The sequence below is a fragment of the Mercenaria mercenaria genome, chromosome 6, assembly GCF_021730395.1.
Source record: "Mercenaria mercenaria strain notata chromosome 6, MADL_Memer_1, whole genome shotgun sequence".
NCBI classification, from domain to species: Eukaryota; Metazoa; Mollusca; class Bivalvia; order Venerida; family Veneridae; genus Mercenaria; species Mercenaria mercenaria.
Window position 1 is genome coordinate 85,438,943 of NC_069366.1, and position 25,731 is coordinate 85,464,673.

The 25,731-nt window shown below is 35.5% G+C and overlaps 1 protein-coding gene across 2 annotated transcripts; it reads left to right on the plus strand.

Moving 5' to 3' along the window:
* Positions 1-677: 677 nt before the first annotated feature.
* On the plus strand, positions 678-24,154 carry LOC123548334 (uncharacterized). 2 transcript variants are annotated; one of them, XM_053546527.1, is made up of 11 exons: positions 678-835; positions 13,100-13,174; positions 15,896-16,068; positions 17,296-17,446; positions 17,951-18,117; positions 18,835-18,974; positions 19,899-20,023; positions 20,490-20,542; positions 21,771-22,029; positions 23,336-23,443; positions 23,753-24,154. In XM_053546527.1, exons 2-11 carry the CDS (start codon positions 13,100-13,102, stop codon positions 24,008-24,010), a joined length of 1,509 nt encoding a protein of 502 aa, XP_053402502.1. In that variant the 5' UTR covers positions 678-835; the 3' UTR covers positions 24,011-24,154. The 2 variants fall into 2 exon arrangements, with proteins under 2 accessions (XP_053402502.1, XP_045191455.2); XM_045335520.2 differs by lacking the exon at positions 678-835 and adding an exon at positions 11,707-11,812.
* The last annotated feature ends 1,577 nt before the right edge of the window (positions 24,155-25,731 follow it).

A 25,731-nucleotide genomic window follows, 5' to 3' on the forward strand; every position in this document is an offset into this window, starting at 1 on the left:
CTTTATTAAACCCAATCATGCTATCAAGTTTGTAGGTTCTTGGTCAAATGGTTATCGAGGTACTGAGCGGAAACTGTTTTCAAGGTTCAGGCCCCTGTGACCTTGATCTTTGACTTAATGACCCAAAAACAATAGGAGTCATCTACTCCATAAGCCTAATCATGCTACCAAGTTTGAAATATCTTGGTCAAGTGATTCTCTAGTCACCATGTAGAAATAGTTCCCGTGACTTTGACCTATTGTCCTCCAAAACAGGACTCATCTACTCCATAAGCCTAATCATGCTACCAAGTTTGAAAGGTCTTGGTCAAGTGATTCTCTAGTTACCATGCAGAAATAGCTTTAAATGTTCAGGCCCCTGTCACTTTGACCTATTGTCCTCCAAAACAATAGCTATTAGGGTTCATCTAACTCGAAGGTTCTTGGCCAAGTGGTACAGACCAAGTTTAGTGGAAATCCTACAAGGGGTTCATGAGAAGAAGTGGTTTAAAGGTATTTCTAATTTTCGCTCTAGCAGCCCCTAAAAGGGTCCAAGTGCCCCCATTTGAATAAACTTTGGACAGGACCTTATAATGATGCTACAGACCAAGTCTGATGAATATCCATCAAGCGGTTCATGAGAAGAAGTCGTTTAAAGATTTTTTTTCTATTTTCAGCTCTAGCGGCCCCTAAAGGGGGCCAAGTGCTCTCATTTAAACAAACTTGATAGAAAACCTCGCCAGGATGCTACAGACCAAATGTGGTGTTATTCTGACCAGAAGTTTTAGAGAAGATGTTTAAGTGAAAATGTGGACGATGGACGCCGGACCATCTAATAGCTGAACCTTCGGTTCAGGTGAGCTAAAAAGGGCAAAGAAAACACTATAATAATTGTATTTATGAAATATTTCACATAGATATATCTATATGCAGTTTTTTTAAGTATTGAAAGCAACGAGCAAAGTCAGTTTTTGTTCAGTCTGTTCATGAGAGGTGATGGCTTCACTTGTCCAGTGTCAGTGCCATAATAAGAGTTGTAACTTACAAGGTGGATACCCTAAGTGCAGATGTTTGCAGGATTTAATAGCTTGTTTTTAGCTCTGCAACAAGGTATCCCAATGTTACAGAGCTCTAAGGTTGTGTGATGACTAGCATTCACATGATTGTTTTTTTTATTTTTGCCTCGATGCCCAATACATTTACAGATAACCATTGTGTTCAGCGCTGGCTACCTGTGTTTCAGTTCTGAAAGCTAGGACCCAGGACCTGGTAGGTTATTATAAAAAATATTGCTTGCAGTGATATTTTTGGATCCGAGATGTCTCCGGGATACTATCCAGACACTTCAACCGCATCGGGTAAAAGCTAACTCAACAGGAAGCCTATACTGGAAGAGCCTTATGCACAATAACTACAATGCCAATGATATGGGGGTACTATTATTTTTGATCGGCCCTCATTGACGGTACAAAATTTAGGATCTATATACCGATGACCAATTTATATATATTCTAGACAAACAGTCATATGTTGAAGTTATCATGTATGCACAGAGCAGATTTTGTACATTGGTTCAGTCATTACAGTACCGCATATCATAAGAAAGAATTACATAAACTCATCCAAACCAGAATCCCTGTATCTTCGTAGTTTCTCTCATTATATGTCGGATAATACGTGAGGAACAAAACACGTACAAGTACTCTTTAAGCGTTTTAGAATACGCATACGCCGTCCGAATAGATTTGTTAATTCTTTGCCACATAACCACTTACGAACTACATAAGTGTGTGAATGTAGGTGGTGATTTCATTCTGTCGTGTAGGTGAAGACGACTGAAAGAAACATCAATGCTTGAAATTCCTAAACATCCAATTTTCAATATGTTTAGCTTGCACATACTGAAGAATTGGGCAAAAATCGATTCTATTATCTTTCCTTGTTTATTGAGATCAACGCTGTACCTTGTTGTCTCCCTTCGACCGTCTAGCTAAATATCGATCACTATCGGATATTTTTTAGATCGTTATGGTTCGGCTATCTCCGCTTATCGTATCACGGGAGGTGCCGATCATAAAAAAAACAAGGATTATAGATTAGAGATCTCCTGTAAAAACGTAGTGGGAAGGGTGATTTATTTTACACCAATTTTAAGTACCGGTAAAACAACAACTGCAAATATAGTCATCAACTTGGTTTAATTCTGTTTTTCAATAATGTAAAATACGAGACGGAAAAAAGAAGACACTACGTTATTTATTCTTTTATTTTGCATAGTCAAAGAGCTATAAAAAAAGTGTTTTATACTTCTTTGGCATAGTATATGAAAATATGATCAACACTATATTATCTTCTTTATATTTTACATTAAAGAAACTGAGACATAAAAACAAATATAAATACACAAAATCATCTATATTAGGCGAGCATAACATACATGTACATGAAACTACTATTATCTTAAAAAATAGAAAGCAGGAAAAAAATAATATTTTTTTAAAAGTGCTTACAAACTTGACAATTTCATTTTCAGTTATTATAAATGGATGTGAAATGCGTTTTTTATTATTATTATTTATCATATTTAACTTGTTAAAATTAATTTTGAGGGTGCAAGTTTTGCCATTAGATACATCTGTTGAGGAAATAACTAAAAATTTACTTAAACTTTCGTTTAACAATACGATTTTCAGACCATATTATGGTATTTTTGCTTTTTTTCTCCGCGATCTGTAAGTTTTTAAAATGTAGAAAGTGCCAAGTTAGTCCGAGTACAGGGAGTCCTTTTACGGCCGTCATACAGTGTTGTGATATAGTAGTAGTTTATGAAATCGGTAAGATTCTCGAAACCAGTCATAAGACATGTCATAAGACATGTAATAGACACAGTCTGATAATGAGAGGCAATGAAATATGCAACAACTCTCTTCCAGCCTTAGCACCAACATAAATACATAGAGGATTTTACATGAATGTCTTTTCATTTTGAATTTCTTTAATAAACGAGTTGAATAAAATTGATAAAATGCTCGGCTCTCTATGACATGGTTGTTAGTTCAGGTCCAACATCAGCTTAAATGATAATGATCTTAATCTTGATCTTCATTAACTTCATCGGTAGCATCATTGTAAAATCCTCTCCTAAATTTGTCCAGATGATGGTTTTTTGCCCCTTTAGGTGTGTGTGTGTGTGGGGGGGGGGGGGGGGGGGGGCGCTAGTTTATACAGTTGCAACCATTCATAATTTAGTGCGTTACACATATATTCAAGGTCAAACAGTCAAAGCCGGGTAAACTGCTCAGGGCCACAATGACCCTCTTGTTTTTCAATATTCCTCTTAACTGATTTTAGGGGCCACTAGAGCTAAAAATAGAAAAAATATAACATATGAACGACTTCTCCTGAACCGCTTTACCACAGCTTGTATGCATGCTTGTAGGGACATCTCTAAATTTGTTTTACACAGGTACACGCTTGAATGATTTATTGACCACTAGAAATAAAAATAGAAATTCTCCTCTTGAACTGCCTAATAGATCATCACCAAACTTGGTCTGTAGTATCTTTGCAAGGTCTTCTCTCAAATTCATGCGACTGGTTCCACTTAAAGGATTTTAAATTATAGGTTGGAGATACGGGAGAGTGGAGAAGAAGGTCAGGCTGCAGACGAATGATACTAAGATGATATATAAAGGAACTAAACTGAAAGAAAAAAACATGGCAACAGATTATGTATTTTGGATGACTAGAGCAAAGGAGGCAATTATCGACCCCTTAAGACCATAATCTATCGTACATATTCTTACTTTCACACGGTGGGGAAACCACGTGACTAACTTGGGTAACGTGCACGCAAAAGTGCTAAAAATAGGCCCGCTTCAGGTATGTTTTTCCACTATAACTTTTTTGATCCGCAATTGTTTTAAACGAGATAACGTGCATAAACCCCGCAATAAAAAGCTCTTTCATCGGATATATGTAACTTGATGAAAATCCCTCTCGTTTTTACGTAATCCTTGCCCAACCGATTCGAAAGATGCAAAATATTTTGGTAACGAACACGTCTGTTCACAAGTTACGCACCTAGCACAGATTCTGCAGGGAATTTTCGCTGGAATTTAAGTTTAAAATAAAGCTTGTCATTGTCCAAAGTCCTGTACCAAATAATTAACATGACTATTCAGGAATATTAAAGATATCGTAAGACAAAGGGTGCGGTAACGTACACGTTGCGGTTTTTCAGGAGGTGACGTACACGTCATTTTTCCCCAGAGGGTAACGTACACGTCAAAGACTATTTATCATGCATGTAGACCATCTTTGTCTTTAAATGACTGAATTGTTAACATTTTGACATTGTTAAAAAAGATGCAGATGCTGGGAATAGGCTGTTTTTCTTTCGGTAGGTTAGTATATACAGAAATGCTACAGTGAAAATGAGTAGCGTCGGTCCTCATCCTAGCTTGGAAATAATTACACGTTTACAGCTCTTGTATATCTATACATAAATAGGTAAAATGATAAAATTTTGAAATTAATTTGCTCTAAATCCATCATATGCGCAACTGACCATGTATCTTTGAGTGAAAAAGTTGACAGTTGCTTACGGGTGATGGAAGCCTAGTACTTGTTCTTTCCAGTAACGATAGTTAGTTTAGTTGTCCGCACCATATAATTCTGACTTTTGAAAGAGACGTATTAAATACGCATACAGGTATAATCACGGGGGAGGAACTGTTACACGAGACTCGGTTGTGGAGGATATCATGTTACAGATTTAGGATGCTTCTGTTACAGTATTCCTGGATAACGTTACAGCATTCGGAGGATAATAATAGCTGTCGGTATTTTGTTTGCCAAAGATGTGGTAAAGATTTATCTCTTTTTCCAAAAATAAAAATTGTTTTTCTAGATCAGTGATATGCACGTCTGTTGAGACATGGCTTAACCTGCGAAACACAGTATATTGATGTCAATCAAGCGTTTTATGAAAAAATTCGAAATTTCGATAGAAAAATATCTAAAAGAAATTGATTAAAAGATATTCCAACCGTATTTCATGCAAATTTGCATTTATTAAAACCCTCTTCAGGCATGGACTTATAAAACGAGGTAGAAAAATTACTGTTGATCTAATATTTCGTGGTTTATAGAATGTTGCAGTTTAGCCGGATATGTTACAGTTGTGGGGTGCTGCTTTTGAATGTGTTACAGATTTAGGATGATACTTTTTCCTTCTTCAGGATTCTGTTGTTAAATGTAAATACTGCTAAACAACATTTATTTTGTCATTTGAGGCAGTCAGACATGTACTAGAGTGGCGTTGCTGTAACGACGTTTAAAAACACAGGAAAGTCCACCTAACGGGAGAAGATGCCGGTTGTGATATGTTAAGAATCACATATGATGAACAGTTGATGATACAAGTTATGCAGAGCAAATCTCCCATCCCTTTTCCATTCAAATTGACCGATCGTTTGAACAATCTTTAAATACATCGGTTGTTAAATGTTTTTCCATAACCTCTAAATAAATCACCAAAGATATGGCGGAGCGAAATCGAAAAATGTTTTAAGTGTGTATTTATTTATATTCACATAGATTAATTACTTTCGTTCAAATCTAAAAAGAGAGTGAGTTACTATGTTTATAAGGTAACTCCTAATTTTTGAACAACCCGAATTTAATGTGCTCGTGCTCGCGTTTACGCAATGCCTACAGTCCTAAGACATGCCTTCTAATGGCGCACAGTCCTGAAAAGTCCTTGCCACCGTCATACACACAAAGACAAAGACGCATATACTTTTAGATGAAAATCCTGAAACATTATCCATTTCAACTATGAACTGCGTATAAAATCCTCTGTTAAATGATTTAGGTTCCTGTGACCAAACAGATTCAATGCTTCAGATTACCTATTTGACTGTGCATGCTTGCCAAATCTTCATTGCGCAGATGCATATTTGCTCGTAGGCAGCTACACGCCTGCAAGCAGACTATGATTCGATGGTTGTTCCAACAGTAAACACGTATACATGTTTAACAAAAAAGAATCTTTTGTTATTTGAAATGAAGTTTTATTGCACATGTGCGAGTTGTCGTGAGAAAAGCCAATTAATTTCTTAAGTTCTCCATTACCGATTCCGAGAGGATATTTTCTTTTAAGCTTATTAGTAATTGAAATCGTTGATAAAGACACACATTGCCAAGCTCTTCTGAAGCTAGGACACATCGTTTGCTAGCTTAATACATGTAGCATAAACAGGTACTATTTATGAAAGAACAGCTTATTAAAGTGCAAACGACGATTCAATGCGAATTGGTGATTATGGTATCATATACATTAGATATAGGACACTAGCTTTCCATTGAAAATGTTTATCATTTTATCATATATAGCTGTTGAATCAGATTTAGAATTTCGAAATTAGAAAAAAATGCACTTGGTATAATATATTTGTTACATCTTACAAAAAATCCTGCATAATGCATGATATCTAAATTTTATTTGCTATCCTGGTATTTTATACTGTCAAAATGTATTCCAAAAAGTATCATCCTAAATCTGTAACACATCCAGAAGAAGCATCCCACAACTGTAACATTCTATAAAACCAAGAAAATTAGACCCACATTGATTTTTCTACCTCGTATTATAACCGCATGCCTAAAGAGGGTCTTTATCGATGCAAATGAGCATAAAACATGGTTGAAACATATTTTAATCAACTTCTTTTAGATAATTTTCTATCAAAATTTCGGATTTTGTCATTAAACGCTTGACAGACATCAATATACTGTGTTTCACGTGTTAAACCATGTCTCAGCAGACGTACATACCATTGATCTAGAAAAAACAATTTTTACTTTTGCAAAAAGAGATAAATATTTACTTTTTTTTTGGCAAACACAAACACCGACAGTGATTTTTATCCTCCGAATGCTGTAACGTTATCCAGGAATACTGTAACAGTAGCATCCTAAATCTGTAACATGATATCCTCCACAACCGAGTCTCGTGTAACAGTTCCTCCCCCGTGATAATTGTTGCACTGAGAGTAACGGCAGTAAAACTATTATCAATTTACAGCACGGAGAATGAATATATTTGCAATGAGTGCAAAATGTCTTTTCGGAGAAAAAGTAATTTAATGCGCACGAGAAGAGACATAGTGGAGCGTGAACCTACCACTGTTGTGGGAAAAACTTTTTTTGGACGACCCATTTTCTTAAAAATAACAACAGAAAAAAACGTGTTACTTTTCTTTTTGACATGTTTATATTTTGTATATCATTGATTTTACTTGGATTCCATACAAGTTTCTTATACATACAGAGAGGTAATTAAAAATGGAGTCAGTAAGAGTTATGATTCCTCATCACTGCACTATCTTTCACTGACCTGTATTAATGTACAAAGTATCAAATCAACCCTTCATAGTTTTTGGCTTGTGCTTCAGTCAAGCTTCTTGCTTTTCCTTTTCATGCATAAAGGGAGGTGATTCAAAAATGGGGTCAGCTAAAGTAATGGTTCTTTGACACTGCACTTTGCTTCACTGACCTCTATCAATGTATCAAGTATCAAGGCAATCCTTTATATGGTTTTGACATTGGCCCCAGACAAGTTTTTTTCATAGATAAAGGGAGGTTATTCAAAAATAAGATCAGTTAGAGTTATGGTTCTTTGACACTGTACTTCCTTTCATTGGACCTCTATTTATGTGCGAAGTTTCAAGTCAATCCTTTATATAATTTCGACTTGGGCTTCAGACAAGCTTTCTATATAACGATAAGGGGAGGTAATTTAAAAATGTGACCATTACACTGCGCTTCCTCTGTCAATGTGTAAAGTATCTTCAAATTCTTCAAATAGTTTTTGACTTGGGCTCTGGACAAGTCTTTTTTTATAAGGATAAGGGGAGATAATTAAAAAATGGGACCACCTAGAGTTATGGTTCTTTGATACTGCACATCCTCTCACTGTGTTCGATCATTGTATGAAGTAACAAATTAGCACCTTTATTATTTCTTGAGTTATGCTCCGGACAAGAAGCGTGACGGACGCCAGCCGGTCGCCAACGGACAGACAGACGGACGACGGAAAAGTAATCCCTATATGTCGCAGCTACTTTGTAGTAGGCGACACAAAATCTGTCTAAGTCAACTGTACTTGGTTAAAAAAAAATTCAATTTTTTTGCGACATTTTCTAACTTTTTTGCGATCCAATATAGCTTAGTCTAGTTTAATAGTTAATTGTAATCTCGTTAATGCTTATATAAGGTATTTGATTTTGTGAATGAACAGCCTAAACTTAACCGAGGCTGTTACTTTAAAGCTTTGGATGTAATTGACGCATTTATAGATCTATATTATCAGAATATGTCAGCATTTATAATTTAATCAACCATGGAATGACTATAGTACTTAGATATGCAAAATTTAGGTCAATACTGATATGTTGTTTCAGTAAGGAGGTCTAAATGAATAACTAGCTGACCAACAAACTGTCACTTACCCACAGAAAGAATAACATTACTCCCGCACGATTAAACGACAACGTGTTTATATTATTGGCTGATTGTTATGGTCCCATGCATGATAGAACTCAAACAGTTTGTCAATGATTCAAATAAGGTGCATGCTGTCATATTAAACAAAAAGATTTTCTGTACTGTAACGTTTTCATAAAGAAAAATCATGGTTATCAAGCATGCTATCGTTCCAGTTATCGTTCAGAATTTATACTAATTCCAACATCTTTTTAACAACATAAAAATGTTTACAGTTCAACGGGTCATCAAGAAGATTTGAACATATGGATTTGATTAAACCCTGCTGACAGACAGAACTACATGGTTTATTCCAGAAACCTAATTAACTTTTGATAGTTGGAGAAAAGAAAAAGTTGACATTTAAATGGCAACTGCTAACAATGTCTACTTGTCAAAATAACATACACGATTAGACCATAAAATTCCAAATGCTATTCATTTTCACTGTAGCATTTCTGTATATACTAAACTACCGAAAGAAAAACAGCCTGTTCCCAGCATCTGCATCTTTTTTTAACAATATCAAAATGTTTACAGTTCAGTCATTTAAAGACAAAGATGTTCTACATGCTGATAAAAGTTTTTGACGTGTACGTTACCCTCTGGGGAAAAATGACGTGTACGTCACCTCCTGAAAACCGCAACGTGTACGTTACCGCACCCTTTGTCTTACGATATCTTTAATATTCCTGAATAGTCATGTTAAATATTTGGTACAGGACTTTGGACAATGATAAGCTTTATTTTAAACCTACATTCCAGCGAAAATTCTCTGCAGAATCTGTGCTAGGTGCGTAACTTGTGAACAGACGTGTTCGTTACCAAAATATTTTGCATCTTTCGAATCGGTTGGGCAAGGATTACGTAAAAACGGGAGGGAGTTTTATCAAGTTACATATATCCGATGAAAGAGCTTTTTATTGCGGGGTTTATGCACGTTATCTCGTTTAAAACAATGGCGGATCAAAAAAGTTACAGTGAAAAAACATACCTGAAGCGGGCCTATTTTTAGCACTTTTGCGTGCACGTTATCCGATTTAGTCACGTGGTTTCCCCACCGTGTTTCACTTTCGGAGACAAAGTGGCACATATATTTGAGACAAACTATCATTGGTCGATTTCAACCAATAAAAACACTTGTTACATTACAGAATACGGTACGGTCAAATTTATTCTGTCTCGTGACATGTGTCTGCCATTATCGACCCACTTCTGCTATTATCGACCCCTAGTTGTTTTTTTTTTTTAAATTTGAAAAACACTGAAAATCAAGCATAATATTATTTTAACTTAATATTAAGTTAATTTTTATTTGTCCTTTATTGTCATAATTGCAATTTGAAATTACGCAACTGAGCATATAAACAAAGCATAACTTTACTACGATTTCATGGAAATATTATTTCATGTGTGTTTTTTTTTTTTTAAATTTGGTCTTTCATACTATCACAGTTTCATATTTGGTCTTTTGACTGACAAATTGTAAATGTTAGATAATAGTTATTTGAAATATAACATTAGCCACACACAAGAGATAAATAATTCAAACATTCAAACAAAGTTGATTATCCATTATTTTCTACAGCCTTAAAAACATATTTTAGCACTCAATTTTTATACATTTAAATTAACTTTTTTTAAGTCCTCTGGAGTCAACAAGTGAAGTTCTGGTTGCTTAGTACATTTAATGTGCCACCTTCCTGGGCATTCGTCACAGCCTTTTCACTCATTTGGCCTTCCCATTAGACTGACCACACCCCTGACATTGGTCTAAGCTGTCTGCACTGTCCATCATCATTTTGTTCATCAGAGGAATCGTCAAAATCGTCATAACTGTCACTATCATCATAAATGATAGAAACATCAGGGCTATGACGAACTTTCAGAGACTCTGCGCTGTTTTTCTTTTTATTTTAGGAGATTTTTAATCCTTGTGATCAACTAAAATGTGCATTCATAACTTTATCATAAGTCATCACAGAACATTAGGGTTTCTAACTGACCAATCAGAGAGCTGCATTTTAGAGTACCTGCCAGTTTCCACTTTGGTATAACAAAGTATATTTACAATGAACATAATAGTGACTTTAGAAATAAATATCACACTATTTTAAAATAAAATCAAGATTTTTCACTGCACATGCTTCAGATGATGCTACAAACAACAAAACTTTGAAGTTTCATTGAAATGTTATATTGATTTAATACCTTTATTTTAGTTAAAAGTTTGAGATTTTACACTGAGAGTCTATGATAAGTCCGAGTAAAATTTAATCAATACCCAAGTGAAAAAAGTATCATTCCACAATGTTTTGGACATGTTAAAGTTATGAATTAAGTGCTTTTCTCAAAGCAACAAGAAATTATATAAATTTAATTATTGGGGGTCGATAATAGCAGAAGGTCATATTTTCAATCTGCTATTATCGACCCCCACATAATCTTTCCAGAAGTTGCAAGAGACTACAAAAATGGCTGATAGAAATGAGTTCTATATGTGTATAGTAGGATTAAATACAAAATTAAACTGATTCGATCCATAAAAACGGTAAATTTGATTTAACAGAAAGATACCTACCTTAACGGACGATGTAGTGGTTGGCACTGAAATTTATCTCATGCAGTCACACTGTATGTAAACATTCAAAATGGCGCATGAAGAAAATTTGTGACGTAAAAATGACAGTGAATGACATGATCACATGATTTCTAGTAATAAATGTGATTAAGTATCAATTAAGGGTGGGGGGTCGATAATAGAAGAGGGTCGATATTAGACTCCTTTGCTCTATGTGTGATTTTACTTTCAACATAAAAATAATTATTTCACCTAAAGGGCTGAGCAAAGCATTAGTCATAATGCATTATCTGAAAACAAAAGGTGCTCCATGGAGTTTGAAGCCTATGGAAATAAGAGTGATTGGCCTGTAACTACCAGCCTTGGATGACTACTAAGACATTTCTTATGATTAGGAGTGGGGATGAATGTATCTGAGACCCGCACACTAATCAGGGCTTAGTGTGTGCAGTGTTGGAGTAACTACATTGGAGCATAATGTTGATATTTTTATTGCAGAGTCACATGTGTTATTGATGTGAGCCAATTTATGTCAACCGATAAAAGAATGTAACCAAATTTAAGTGGTCAGCTGATGTTAAAATGTTAAAGTTAGATGATACTACAGAGTAAACAAATAATATCTCGAAATTGTGTAAACTGATAACATAATACAAGATAGTAACAAATTATTGCAAATATACTGGCATTTAAACCATAAAGGTAAGATATTTTATCTTGTAAAAATAATTTTAATGATTCTTCAAAAACAACGATTCTTCCACATAAAATTAACAGACAGCTAATTATTTGAAATGTGGTTTGGTGTAAGTATTATGTAGCACATGTTGTTGTTTACTTTAACATGTATTACACTTCACTGTAACCGTTCAGTAACGCAAGTAAACCACAGTAGCCTTATGGTATGTCATTTATATAGTAAGGAAAAAGAATTTATTTTACTTTATAAATGCCAAAGAATTTATTTTACTATATACATGCCATACTATATCACGTTTTATTTAAGAAATAATTTATAGTAAAAGAGTGTTTTAACACTATTTATGCACGATGGGCGGTAATACGTCGGGTGTAATAATTTCACGAGGGCGCCCGAGTGTATAAATAGTGTTAAAACACGATTTTGCTAAACATTATTTCGATTCTAATATGTCCTTTATCAAAAGCAGTAGATAGAATATAGTAGCGCTCTTTCTTAATCGCAACAAAAACATTGACGTCACCGCACGTTAACGTGACGTTATTCTAGCGTAAACGTGTTTTAACAGAGACAAGCATATTAGAATTAATGTGTAATATAACTCGTATTGTAGTTTACTGTAACATGTATTGTATACTGTGCCTTGTATTGTAGTAGACTGTTTAAGCGGCCCATCCGTGGTCAATAGTATTTGCAATGACTGCTTGTAACGTAGCAGATTATTCACGACATAAAAACATATATAATTAAACCGTTCGTTAAAAAAAAGTAAATGGCCAAGTTCATACTTAACGTCTAGTTGGTGCAGAACAAATATGTTGAATAACGGTATATTGTATTCTTGGTGCTCTCATGTCCAGGTCAGCATGAACTGTTTATTTTTACTACCACAACTAACTTCTTATGGCCACCATGTAGTTCTGCCTACCAGTACTTATTCGATGCTGGCGTCCAAAGTTTTTCGGTTTTATGACCGCATCCCTACTTCTGACTATAATTAGTGACTTTACTTACTAGTTTCACGTGCATAGTTCTTGCTGCTTTTCATAGCTGCGTCCGTAGCTCCGGATTTCATAGCTTACTATGTTTCACAGAAGCGTCCATAGTTCATACTTCCATAACTTACTCATTGATAATTCTAGCGACCATAACTTGACTAACTTTATGGGTTTTTTGTTATTGGTTTTTGTCTGATGGTCGCGACTGTAACAGTATATGATAAAACTAGACAATAAATATTTTAGCTAGACGACTTACAGACTGTTAATTAAATCTCATTATATTTTCAGATGGGGTTTCTTTCGCTGCTTTGGCTACCAGTTAGAATTTCTTTAAACCTCATCGAAAAATTCTTATTCATTTTGGTAAGTTTTGCTTGTGCTCATAGTTCATTGATTCTGACATTTCCGTTTGAATCAAAATATGGAACACAAATGAGACTTCTAGCGGTGTCGTGATTGAACGTGTGGCTTCTTGATTGATTGCCACATACTGCATGTGAAAATCGATCTGTTATTTAGTTTAAAATGAAATGCTGCTTCCGAGAATAGTCTGCATTTGTGTTAAATGTCAAGTTTATATTCGTATAATTAAAAGGCTGTCATTCTTTAAAAAAATATATATGATTTATGTGAGCGTATTGTGAAAAAGGGTCGGTAGAGTAATTATGTCACTGTGACACTGTAGCAGATGAGTGATGATTTATTTAATATAAATAATTCATTCACACCATCACTAGTTGTTGAAATGATGCTTATTTGTGCACTTTAATTAACACATGCGAATATCCAGCTTTTTTTAACACAACTCATTAATATTTGCATATTGCAATGTTTAAAGATTTACTGTCGCGTTAAAACCAAAAAATTTTTTATCAGAATCAAGCTAATGAAACAAAGGTCAAGGACACATGTCTGTATCTACATCCGTTTTATAACTGAATCCAACTTTCGCATTTAATGAATTTTGATAGTATAAGCAGCAATATTGGTCGGATTTCTTCCATTAAAGATCTGACATCTTAGGAGATGTCTTAGATGGAAAATATTACATTACTATTGGTAGGTGAAAACATGCATGACAGAAAACATTAACGACGAGTACAGTATTGTTGACACATCTTTTTAACAATTTTCCGGTAAAGCATGATTGAAATTTGAAATGCCTTTGCAGAAGGAGAATATTGAAACCACAGAAGAGTGAGTTTCTGTATAACATTTAGAAAGATGATTAACTTATGTCAGCTAGCAATCTTTTCAAAAACTCTTTTTTCTATGAAATATGAAATGGTAAGGGGATAAGTCGATTTTTCTTCACAAACAACGAAAAAGACCGAAGCTGTCGAATCCCATGGAAGCGGTTTTTTACCTTGCTTTCTGTGCGAACAATTGTAAACGCTTCGGCAAGCTGATAACCAGCTGTTGCAGTATACGAACCCAAAGGTTCTCTTTTTAAATGAAAGTTATTTGCTATTTGCGTAATTTGTTCTTCAAAGATATTTCAGTCTCAGGTGTGTTGACTTTAGCATAACAAAAAAAAAAAGTTTGTAAAACACCCAACCAGTATCTTTATAATTTACAAGCAACCAATGTACCATATGAAAAACCAACTGCTGCTGTGAAATGGGAATCTTTTTTTTGAAAATGAAAACCTAAATTGGAAGAATATTTTTAGCGTACCATTCCTTTCTACCATTGATACAAATCTACGCAGTTTTCAATACAAAGTTTTAATGCGTCTGTTGCCCACAAATAAATATCTATTTATCTGTAAGCTGGCCCCCAGTAACCTATGTGATTTCTGCTGCATGAATACAGAAACAATTGAACACATAATATGGGAATGCCCCAAGTACAAGGTTTTGGAACAACATTTAAAATCTATTGACTACTAAAGGAATTGACGTAAAACTGAATATCAAAAACATATGTTTCGGTGTAACACAAAACAATAAGAAAAATGATGTTCTAAACTTTATAATAATATTATGCAAATATTTTATATTTAAATCTAAGTACAGCAAAAACATTCCAATGTTTGAATGCTTTGTACAATACTTGAAAGCTAGGATAAAAATTGAAAAAGAAATCGCATTAATGCAAAACAAGTTAGATAGACATGAAGAAAAATGGTCAAAGTTCGATGAAATATAATAGCTGACTACACTAAACTTTTTAGCTCAGTAGGTAGAGCGTCGGTCTACGGATCGCGGGGTCGTGAGTTCGATCCTCGGGCGGGGCGTATGTTCTCCGTGACTATTTGATAAACGACATTGTGTCTGAAATCATTAGTCCTCCACCACTGATTCATGTGGGGAAGTTGGCAGTTACTTGCGGAGAACAGGTTTGTACTGGTACAGAATCCAGGAACACTGGTTAGGTTAACTGCCCGCCGTTACATGACTGAAATACTGTTGAAAAACGGCGTTAAACCCAAAACAAACAAACAAACAAACAAACAAACACTAAACTTTACAACCCCTAAAACTCTTGTACATATACTAGTATTGAGTACTTACTACTGAAACCAGGAAACGATCACCCCTTATTCCTCATTTTTTAATCTACTTTTTCATTAATCAAAGTTAGAACTCCCAAGCGACATAGCTCTTTTCTTTCTTCTCTACTTCCTTCTCCTTCCTTCCTGTTTTCTTACCTTCCAAAACTCTTTGCATAATATTCGTATTGAATCTGACGTGATTTTGATTCGAAACATGTTAAGTTCATGTTTGTTTTTGACTATATATGTCATTGACATTGTATATAAAATTGTATGTCATATACATGTATGTTATGCAAAGAAAAATAAACGGGGTTACCCAGTTGGGGCCTCAAAAAAAAAAGACTTTAGCATAACAAAACGGGACGCTGACTAGTTTTTACACAAACTAAGTTGCACTCAACAGAACATACTATTCAAAACAGCAATTGGCCATTCAAATGTTCGCATTTGTTTCGCTAATTTTAGCGCAAATCCGTCAAAATATGGCGGGTTAGCTCTTTTGATTAAAATATTTGTATTCGTGTAGACAAATCGATTCTTTCACCATGTTAAAATACACTAACTACTGAATCAATTTAATTCAGATTAACCTGTATGACACGTACTGTTACAGTCCTCTGCAGACGACGCTTTCGCCCGTTGTTGCTAGGATACCACGTGCAATACACCTTGGAGACCGTAAAGTCGATGTGTTCACTGCGAACATTGTGTCATGGTCGCGGACAATACTGGTTATACCAGTTGCATGGTGTTTAAAGTAAGTTTATTTCCTAATTGAACGGAAAATTGAGATTCCACACCCTTCTGCGTAACGTGCATTTTATAGACATATGAGATAATCGGGGTTTCTTTGACATCATTTAAGACTGTAACCCTTACCCTGCTAAATTTCTATAATGAATTTATTTTGAACGTCTTTCAATTTGGACAGTACCATTAACTGTTAAAAGAATTAGTTAATAAGATTACCATAATAATATGCACGAATCACTGAAGCCACGTTTATTGACTGCAAAATGATAAATCTTACACTGTAATAACTGGTATCATTGAAAACTATTAAGTAAAAGATAAAAATTCTGTAACATTTATGGTCTTCTATTTGTATTTTCTTTTTCAGTAGACAATACACTTTCAAATGATACAAAAACCAGGCATCAATATTTGGTGTATTTTAATAGCACTGTTATATAGATCTTGCTTATTTGTGAACTGGATACCTTAAATCATGTTAACTGAGTTTAGGTTGACTTTAAAGAATTTTTAAGCTTTTTAAAATCTTGCTCGTGTCCACTTGCTGGAAAGTTTCGTACTTGTGGTAGTGCTGAACCATGGAAAAGAAAAGGCGTGTACCATTAGTATGGGAGTGGACTTGCATGCAACACATGTACTGCGCACTTATTAAACGGCGGTGATGACCTGAAGTCTATTTAAAACCAAAACATCCGGTAAACATCATAACAACCAATAGCATCGTAAAAAGGTTTATATTGCCTAAGTGTCAATGAGTTGCTTATTATATACCTAAACACAATAATGATTACACGATTGCTTCAATTAATCAATCATATAAAATATCGACGTAAACGAATTTTTATCGCGACGACATAGGGTCAAAAACGAAGTTACTCATCAGTGGCGGGTCAATAACCGGTTAGAATGCCTGCTTCTGGTCATAATACCCGCTCTGGGTGACAGGATTTTTATCTATGCAGTTTTGTTACTAATCATAGTTAGTTAGGTATGTAATACAGTATTTTTTTAATAGCGTATATTTAGCCAATTATCGCAACTATTACGTCACTGTTGTAACTATTTCGTGCTAGAAGGCGTGAGGTATGCTGCGCATTTCATTACCTTTCATAAAAATATTTCATAAAACCGAATCTGCTATTATTATGTATAACCCTTCCAAAGGGTATTTTACATGGACCTTTTTTTTCAATTTAAACAGTGTATTACAATTCATGTTTTTTGAATGCAGATATAACTACCCAGTCACTGCATTCCTGTGTGTTATACTCCATGATTTTCTGGATCACCTGGACGGTATTGTTGCAAAAGTGCAAAAGTCCATCTATGGTCAGATTGACGATCCGTTATTGGGAGGCTTCATGGACGCCTTCTGTGATAAAGTGAGGAAATAATTGACATTTTCGGCAAGTTCCATCAAATGAAAAGTACAGTGTTTCTTCACTGCTTTCTTTAGATTAAGTATTTTTCAAAGAAGTCATGTTAGAACTATATATAAAGATGATGTATCCAAATTTCAGTTTACTGCCAAACATTAAGTAAGTTATTAAGTAGTTTACTGCCAAACATTAAGTAAGTTATTAAGCTTAATCAAGTAGAAACGTTTTGCTGGGTGTTACAATAATGTAACATCAAGAAATCCTTTAAACCAAAGCCTTAAATACATGTCAGTTTAGTATTATACTTGAATATCTTCTTTAGTATTGTAGTATTGAATTTAGTATTTTACTAATATCTATACATGTGTTGGTGCGCCGTAAAACCCAAATAAAATAAAATAAATAAATAAATAAAATATCTGTTCACAACTGTTTTTTCATATTGAACATATTATTACATTTCTTTTAGTATTGTATTTTAGTATCATTTTTATCCTTTTTACCGAGATAGTAAACTGCGTTTCATTATGGACAATTCTGATGGTGACGGACTTCAGCAAGATGACTGCCTCTCAAACATTACTGTTCACAGGCGCATGTGCTGTTATCATAGCGTATGAATTTGTTCTTGGCGTTGTCAGGGTGCAGGACTACTTCCAGGCTTATTATTCGAGGTATGTTATTGGTTATAACACACTAAATAGTTGTTGTTCTTTATTCTATATAAAATTGACCTATTTCCAATGACCGCAGCACACATCAGGACCCATTTTAAATTTCTGTAACTTACATTTTCTTGAAGAATATTGTCAGTGCTAACTAATAATCGAAAGAAAAGTGGGGGTCATGTTTGATGCAAGAAAAATAATTTCAGTCAAACACACAAACTGCAAAATCAGCTAAAAAATGAGACCAAAAATTATACTGGTGGTGTATGATCTAAGTTTCCATGAAAAATTTTGTCATGTTGTTATTTCATTATGAAAATGCTACCTACATGTCAAGCATAGATCTGTCATGTGATTTTAGCAAAAAAATTGCAAAGAAAATGAGGAAAATAGCTCTACAGAGCAAAAAAAAAACTGAGGACTATTTGTGTCCGCCATTATGCGATTTTTCTATTTAGTGTCTGTATGCCTATTCAAAGATTCGTCTCAATTGCAGAGCTGTCACGTGGTTTGGCCGCGATCGTAATTTCCGCACGATTTATACGGAAGGAGACATCAGCGCGTTCCTTTAAAAACATTTTGAGAAGAAGAAATTCACCATTTTCTAACTTTACAAAACAAATTGTTGGTTTCCGCTTTGGAGAAAGCGTTCTTGTTTTCAACGATATTTTCATTTATTTAGAAACAGTGTTATGTATATAACTTCACTTCGTGTCTATTCAGAAAATACAAAGCGGTTTCTACGGAATCAAAAACAAACGTGGCTGCCGTAATGGAAGGAAAACTGAAGGAAAAGCTTGAGTCAATGGGTATAGGCTGTCTATGTCTGGCACAAGGGGCTGCTGTTCCTATTTCAAGTATATGTAAGTGTGAATTTAGTTATTTCTTATAACGTAATATCAGTGTTGTTATGCACATTGTTTCCAATTATAATCCTTCTGATATACGCCCAATTGAACTCTATATAGCCATCTGCGATGGCCAAGTAATTGACCAATCTTACTTTTTATTCATATTTTTCTTCTTAGTACGGGAGGTCGTGGGTTCGATCTTTGGCCGCGTCATACCAAAAACGTAAAAAATGGTACTAGTAGCTTCTTCGCTTGGCACCCAGCATTAACAGGATAGTACTAGGACTGATCAGCCCGTAGTCAGTATAATGTGACTGGGTGGGGTATCATGTCACGTGTCAACGGCGTGATATTCCAGTGAGGCAGCACTATAAAGTTGGTCATTGTCCTCACTGCTACAAGCAGACACCGTCGTTTATATGACTGAAAGATTGTTGAAAAAGACGTTAAACCCGAACACACACACACAACATACGCACGCACGCACGCACGCACGCACGCGCGGGCGCATACATACACACATATTTACACTGTGATATGTCCCCACATACAACAGTGACGTTGTCCTAGAACATTTGATCCGCTCCAGCTTTAGACTCTAACTTTAAATCTAACTTTAGACTAACCCTGACAATCATTGTAACTAGTGTGTCTTGGCACAAGAAGAGATTTTAATACTTTAATAAGAACTATATTTTCATTAATGGTTATATAGCAGGAGCTTTGTCAAAATAAATGTACCTGACTACATTGACTTGTATATTTCAGTGTATACAGTTCAACACTATTATTTTCGTTTTCTTGGTGTCTTGTGGTAAATATGTCTTTCAATGGGTGAAAATCTAGAAATTATATCAAATGCCATGGATCTGAAGTGTCTAAATTTTATATGAATTAAAGAACAATTTTTTTATTAATATATAACCTTATTTTCAGCTGGGATTATTGGAGTGATATGTCTCTTGTTGTCAATACGGCTAGCGCATGCAAGTCTGGACCATAAACTCAAACCAAGAAGAGAGAAACAGTCCAAGATAGAACAAGATGAAGGCACAGAATGCGTAAGCTACTAATCTTAAATTTCTGTATTTTGTTAAAACACAAATGAGCCGTGCCATGAGAAAACCAACATAGTGGGTTTGCGACCAGCATGGATCGCATCCGCGCAGTCTAGTCAGGATCCATGCTGTTCGCTATTAGTTTCTCTAATTCCATTAGGCTTTGAAAGCGAACAGCATGGATCCTGACCAGACTGCGCGGATGCGCAGGCTGGTCTGGATCCATGCTGGTCGCAAACCAACTATGTTGGTTTTCTCGTGGTGCGGCTCAAATCATGTGTTTAATCTTCTTAATGCATGTGTAGTTTAATCTTTTGGAATATGACACGTACCAAGGTATCCATGAACGCTTATAGCGTCGGTTGCTATCCATACTACCCATTCTGGATCGGGAATGACATATTTTATATAATATTACGTTAACTGTAACAGTACCAAAATCCTTTGTAGTTGTATGCATACTTTTCAGCGAAGTTTTGGGACACAGACTGAAGAAAAACTGACTGTAAAACCTGAAAGACAGTAAGTTTTCCTAAATTCAGATTTAGAACTTTTATAAAATTTGATTGCGATATCACATATCACAAAGGTGTCTAATAATAAAATGAAAGAGACACATATAATTATGTCTCCCACAACACTGTGGTGGGAGACATTGATTTACTGCTATGTGGGGGTGTATGTGCGTGTGTGTGTCTCCGTCTGTAACAAATCTTGTCCGCACTCTAAGTCGAATATATCTCATCCGATCTTCACCAAACTTGAACAAAATGTGTTTGCCAATAAGTCCTCGGCCAAGTTAACTAGCCAAATCGGCCCAGGCACATCGGAATTATGGCCCTTGAATTACTGAAAATACTGATGCCTGTGATACAGGTCTTGGTGCATGGTTGACTCAGATTCATAATGGAGAAGAAATGCCAATCTAGATGATCAGGCAGTTGTGGGAGACATGCTCTTTTCTCGAAAGCAGCTCTAGTTTCAATTTAAGTTGAATCGCCTCTTTATAGGGAAGAATGTTTAAAATGATAATTAATGAGGTTTTAAGTTTATAATGTTCTGTATATACTGAAACTGAAGTTCATCTATTAGTGCTGATGGCTAGTGCTTCTGAAATATGAACTTTTCATTACACAAATACCCCCCGAAACCCCGTATGAAACCCCGATATTCATCGCTTCACATCGTTTTGGCATCATATTATCGCGACATCTTTCTTCGACATATACACGAAATTACGGAGTTAAAACCACACTTACGTACTGTGTTTTCGCATTGTATTATAGAACCATCGTCCCTTCGATCTGATGGAGGTATTACGAAAGTACGATAGTGCGATGTTAATATCGCACTTCAGAATCGTAATACCATAATTTTGCAAACAGGTTGAGAGGCGATATCGCGACCATACTAAGCAACGCGAAAACAGGTTGCGCAAGTGCGGTATTGATATCGCGTCTTCGCATCGCGTTTTCGCATTATATTATCGCGCCATCGTGTTTTAACGTCTCTGCATCATATCATGTTAATGTCGCATGTATAAATCTACACGACCAAGGGGCGAAACTACAATGATTCTTTCGGAACACTGTACGAATAAGTTACCGTAACCCTACCCTCCCCTGTAGTCGCATAGATGTTCATTGGCAAAATGTTGACCAAAACAATTAAAACTTGCCATGGATTTATATTTTTATCCCTCGAGCATAATTTGAATCTTGACAATAATTATCTTTTTCTGTTCTAATAGAATGAGTATATTTGGGGACCTTGTAGAAGATCCAGATGACCTTGATGAAAAGTCTGACACTTCCTCGGAGAAAGAAGAGGAAGTTGAGGAGATGAAGATGTCGCCATCACACCGGAAGTTGTCGATGAAAAGGTCCCAGTCTGTACCATCCTGGAAAATATTACAGAAAGTGGATAAAGTGTACACAGTCGGCTGTTTTGACCTTTTTCATGAAGGTCACAAAATACTGATGGAGCGGCTGAAAGAATTAGGAAAACAAGTTTGTTTAAATTTTGTCATAAATATCTTATGTAACGGCGGTCAGTTACAAGCGTTACATTAGTTTTTCTTCCCTGTGTTTTTATTATTTACAATGCATTGACATTTTCTCTACATGAAACATTCCATATTTAAGGCAAATGTGTGTAAGGTATTTGGTAAAATCTTTCTTGAGAGTAGTAACCTTACTGGGGAAAAGCGTCGTCATGATTTTTGAAAGCGGGAGCAAGTTTAGATATGTTTTGTCTTCTTTTACTGAACAGACGTTTTCCAGAATTCTGTATTTTGCAGTGTTTTGTAAAAATTGTGAACTTTTACAAAAATCTGACGCTGCAAAGTACCTTTACGAAAATAGGATCTGTTTCACAGCTATAAAACGTCTGTAAAAGACCTGTAAGTTGAAAATGGCCAGAAATACAGTTGAAATTTACAGGTATTTAACATGCAGGTCTTAAAAACTGTAAATGTCGAAATGTACAATATGTCACATACTGCCTCATTTAGTTAAAAGGCTGTCGAATGTAACGTAGTGGCTTGGCCTGGCCGGTGTACCTGAAGCTTTCTTCGAAACACAACACCATTACGACAGTTCTAACATTTTTATTTTACTACGAAGAGCAATGCACAGTAACTTAAAAATGTTCAGTCGAATTTCAAAGATATAATCAGTGTTCAATTAGCTTTTTAAAACAGTTCTATTTATTGCACGTTAACAACATTTTTGAATTATAAATGTAGTTCAAACTAGCTTTTAACAATGCTTATGGAGAGTGGGACCATAGTAATTAAACTTACATAGTTCAGGGATGTTTTACACCCCGAAGCTACTACAGTTTTGACAGTCTTGTCTGACTTTAATAATTCATAAAATGACAAGTTTTTGCATGATTTTTAACATCTTAAATCTCTGAAAGAAATATCCAAATTAAAATACAGAATACAAAGAATCTTGCCATTACACTACACAAAGAAGAAGTCAGTATGGCGGCTTCTAAACTCGTTTCGTACTCGGAGCGTTTTCATTATTTCTGGTTCTTTGGGACTATGAACTTGATTAATATTATTGCATATTATAGTTCCGCTTCAGAGGGTGAACGTGGACTTGAAAACACATTACATTACCTCTTACAGTCTAAATCATACTGACTCTGCTATTATTTTACTTGGCTACGTGCTATATTTCCAAGGAATATTATTATAGATTTTATCAGTTGAATATTGGACGAAACTCTACTCCAGCTATCTAAGGCTAAAACTTGATGCTCACACTCGAGTTCACGTATGTGTCTTTTATTCCTGCACTTCAGGTAATAGTTGGTGTCCATGACAGCAGAAGTATATTCAAGCTGAAGAAAAGAGTACCCATTGACAGTACTTATAAAAGAATGTCAAACGTCAAAAATTATGCCGATGTGGTTAGTACAGACGCACTCAAGTGATCAGTTTAATTAAATAACGTATCATTATTTTGAAAAGACTAGACGACACTATTCAGTGTGTGCAGAATTATAGAAATATTTACTTCTTGTCTTCATAAAACGTGCATGCCAAACTTATGTCCATTCATGGCATTGACCTTTCAACTTATGCATGGTTATTGAAAATGAAATTCTTAATTTCCGCAAAAATTTCCTCAAAAATCAGAAATGTCATGATTCTTTGTATCTTACTAGATATTATATAGGCTTTGTCAACTTTAAGACTTTTGATTCAATATATTTCAGGTATACTGCATATCTGGAACAGATCCGACGCAGTTCCTAAAATGCATATTTGACGTCAATGAGCCGGTAACCAGCATGTACGTTCGAGGAGACGATATGCCAAACTTTCCCGCCAGAAAGTTCATCGAGGAAGTGATGCCCGTGCATTTCCTCCCCTATTCAGAGTTTGTATCCTCAACAAAAATACGGAAAGAAGTTTATAACGCTTCAATGTTTGGACCTCACGTGAATGATGACGACCACATTATGTTTTACTGACACAGAGGTTATATGACACTTAACACATTCTCGAGCTACCTTTATGCTGTCGTGCAAATTATATGATACGATTGGAGTACGAATTTATGTAAACACATGCGTAGTTTTGGAAATAATATCTCTGTTATTGTAACAAATGTGTTATTTTCTGTTTTCAAGTAAACATGGACCGTTGAGTTGCAATTATTCTTCCCTGACTACGGTAGAAGCACTAATTTTGACTTCTTATGCCCATTATTGTAGCCGTGTAATGAAGTATTTCGATCCCCATAGAATAACGACCCCCGGTCATTATTCTATAGAAAATGTGACTCCTTTCCTGTAAAATATTGACTCCCCTTACAAAAAACTGACTCCCTTTGAAAACTCTATAAAATAACGACCCCCGGTCATTATTCTATAGAAAAACTGACCCCTCCAAGTAAAATACTGACTCCCTAAAGATGACTCCCTTCGAATCTCATAGAATAACGACCCCGGTTATTATTCTATAGAAGAAGTGACTCCTTCCATGTAAAGTACTCACTGCCGAAATTACTACATTCGAACTCTCATGCAATAACGATTTCCGGACATTATTCTATTTAAAAAAGTTACTCTTTCCGTGTAAAACACCGGTGTAATGAAGTATTTCGAGCCCCATAGAATAATGACCCCCCCGGTCATTATTCTATAGAAGAAGTGACCCCCCCCGGTCATAGTATTATGACCTCCAGATCATAGTACTATGACTCCCCCACGTGAAGTAAACTAAACCTCACGAAGAATATTGACTCCCATAAAAAAACGACCCCCGGTCATTTGGTCAAATTTAGTGATAACTCATGTATCTAAGGCCTAATTGCTACATTTTATGCGCCCCCCCCCCCCCCCCTCGGGGGAGGGGAGCATATAGATTTGCCCTTATCCGTCCGTCCGTCCTTCCGTTTGACTATTAGCCCCAGATACCATCACTTGACACAGAAATCAGAGCATTCCGCAACGGGAAAAGGGATTCTATTTCTAGGCGCTGTATCTTGGTGTATACATTTTTTTTTCAGGAAAATAACAATTCACAATACGTTCACAAAACACACCTGTGTCAATAATCCCTGCAAACTTCGGTATGAAGTAATTCTTCAGAAGAAAACTGCACAAGAAACTGCTAGCATTGAACTTAGTATTAATAGAAGTTGCAATACTTAGCAGTGGCAGTAAAGTACGGTAGCGGCAACAATAGAAAGTAGTAGTAGTAGTAGTAGTAGTAGTAGTAGCAGTAGTGGCAGCAGGGATTGTTTCGGGTGGAGAAATCACTATCGTTTTGTACGCCGTTGCTCGCTCGTGATGCGTAAACGGTTTGGAACTGGGTTTTGAAGTAAGGTTTTTCTGAAAGATTAATCTTTTGCCAAAATGGCGGCCAACCATTGATAAGGAAATATTGTTTTGAAAAAAAAATACGGACCTGGAAGCAATGCACGTGTCAAACTGTTCATATCTACCTTGTAGATGGCTCATTGTCACAGGAGCAAATTTTTTTTCAAAATGGCTTTTTGTCATTTTTTTCCTAAGAAAACATTATAATTGTAATAAATTTAAGTGCATATGGCTCATGGACCCATACTGTATCCTAGGTACGTTACTGCCACCTGTGGATAGTCAGGGGTCTTTCGCAAAGCAAATACTAGACATGAAATGAGCCGCACCATGAGAAAACCAACATAGTGCATTTAAATGTATGCGCG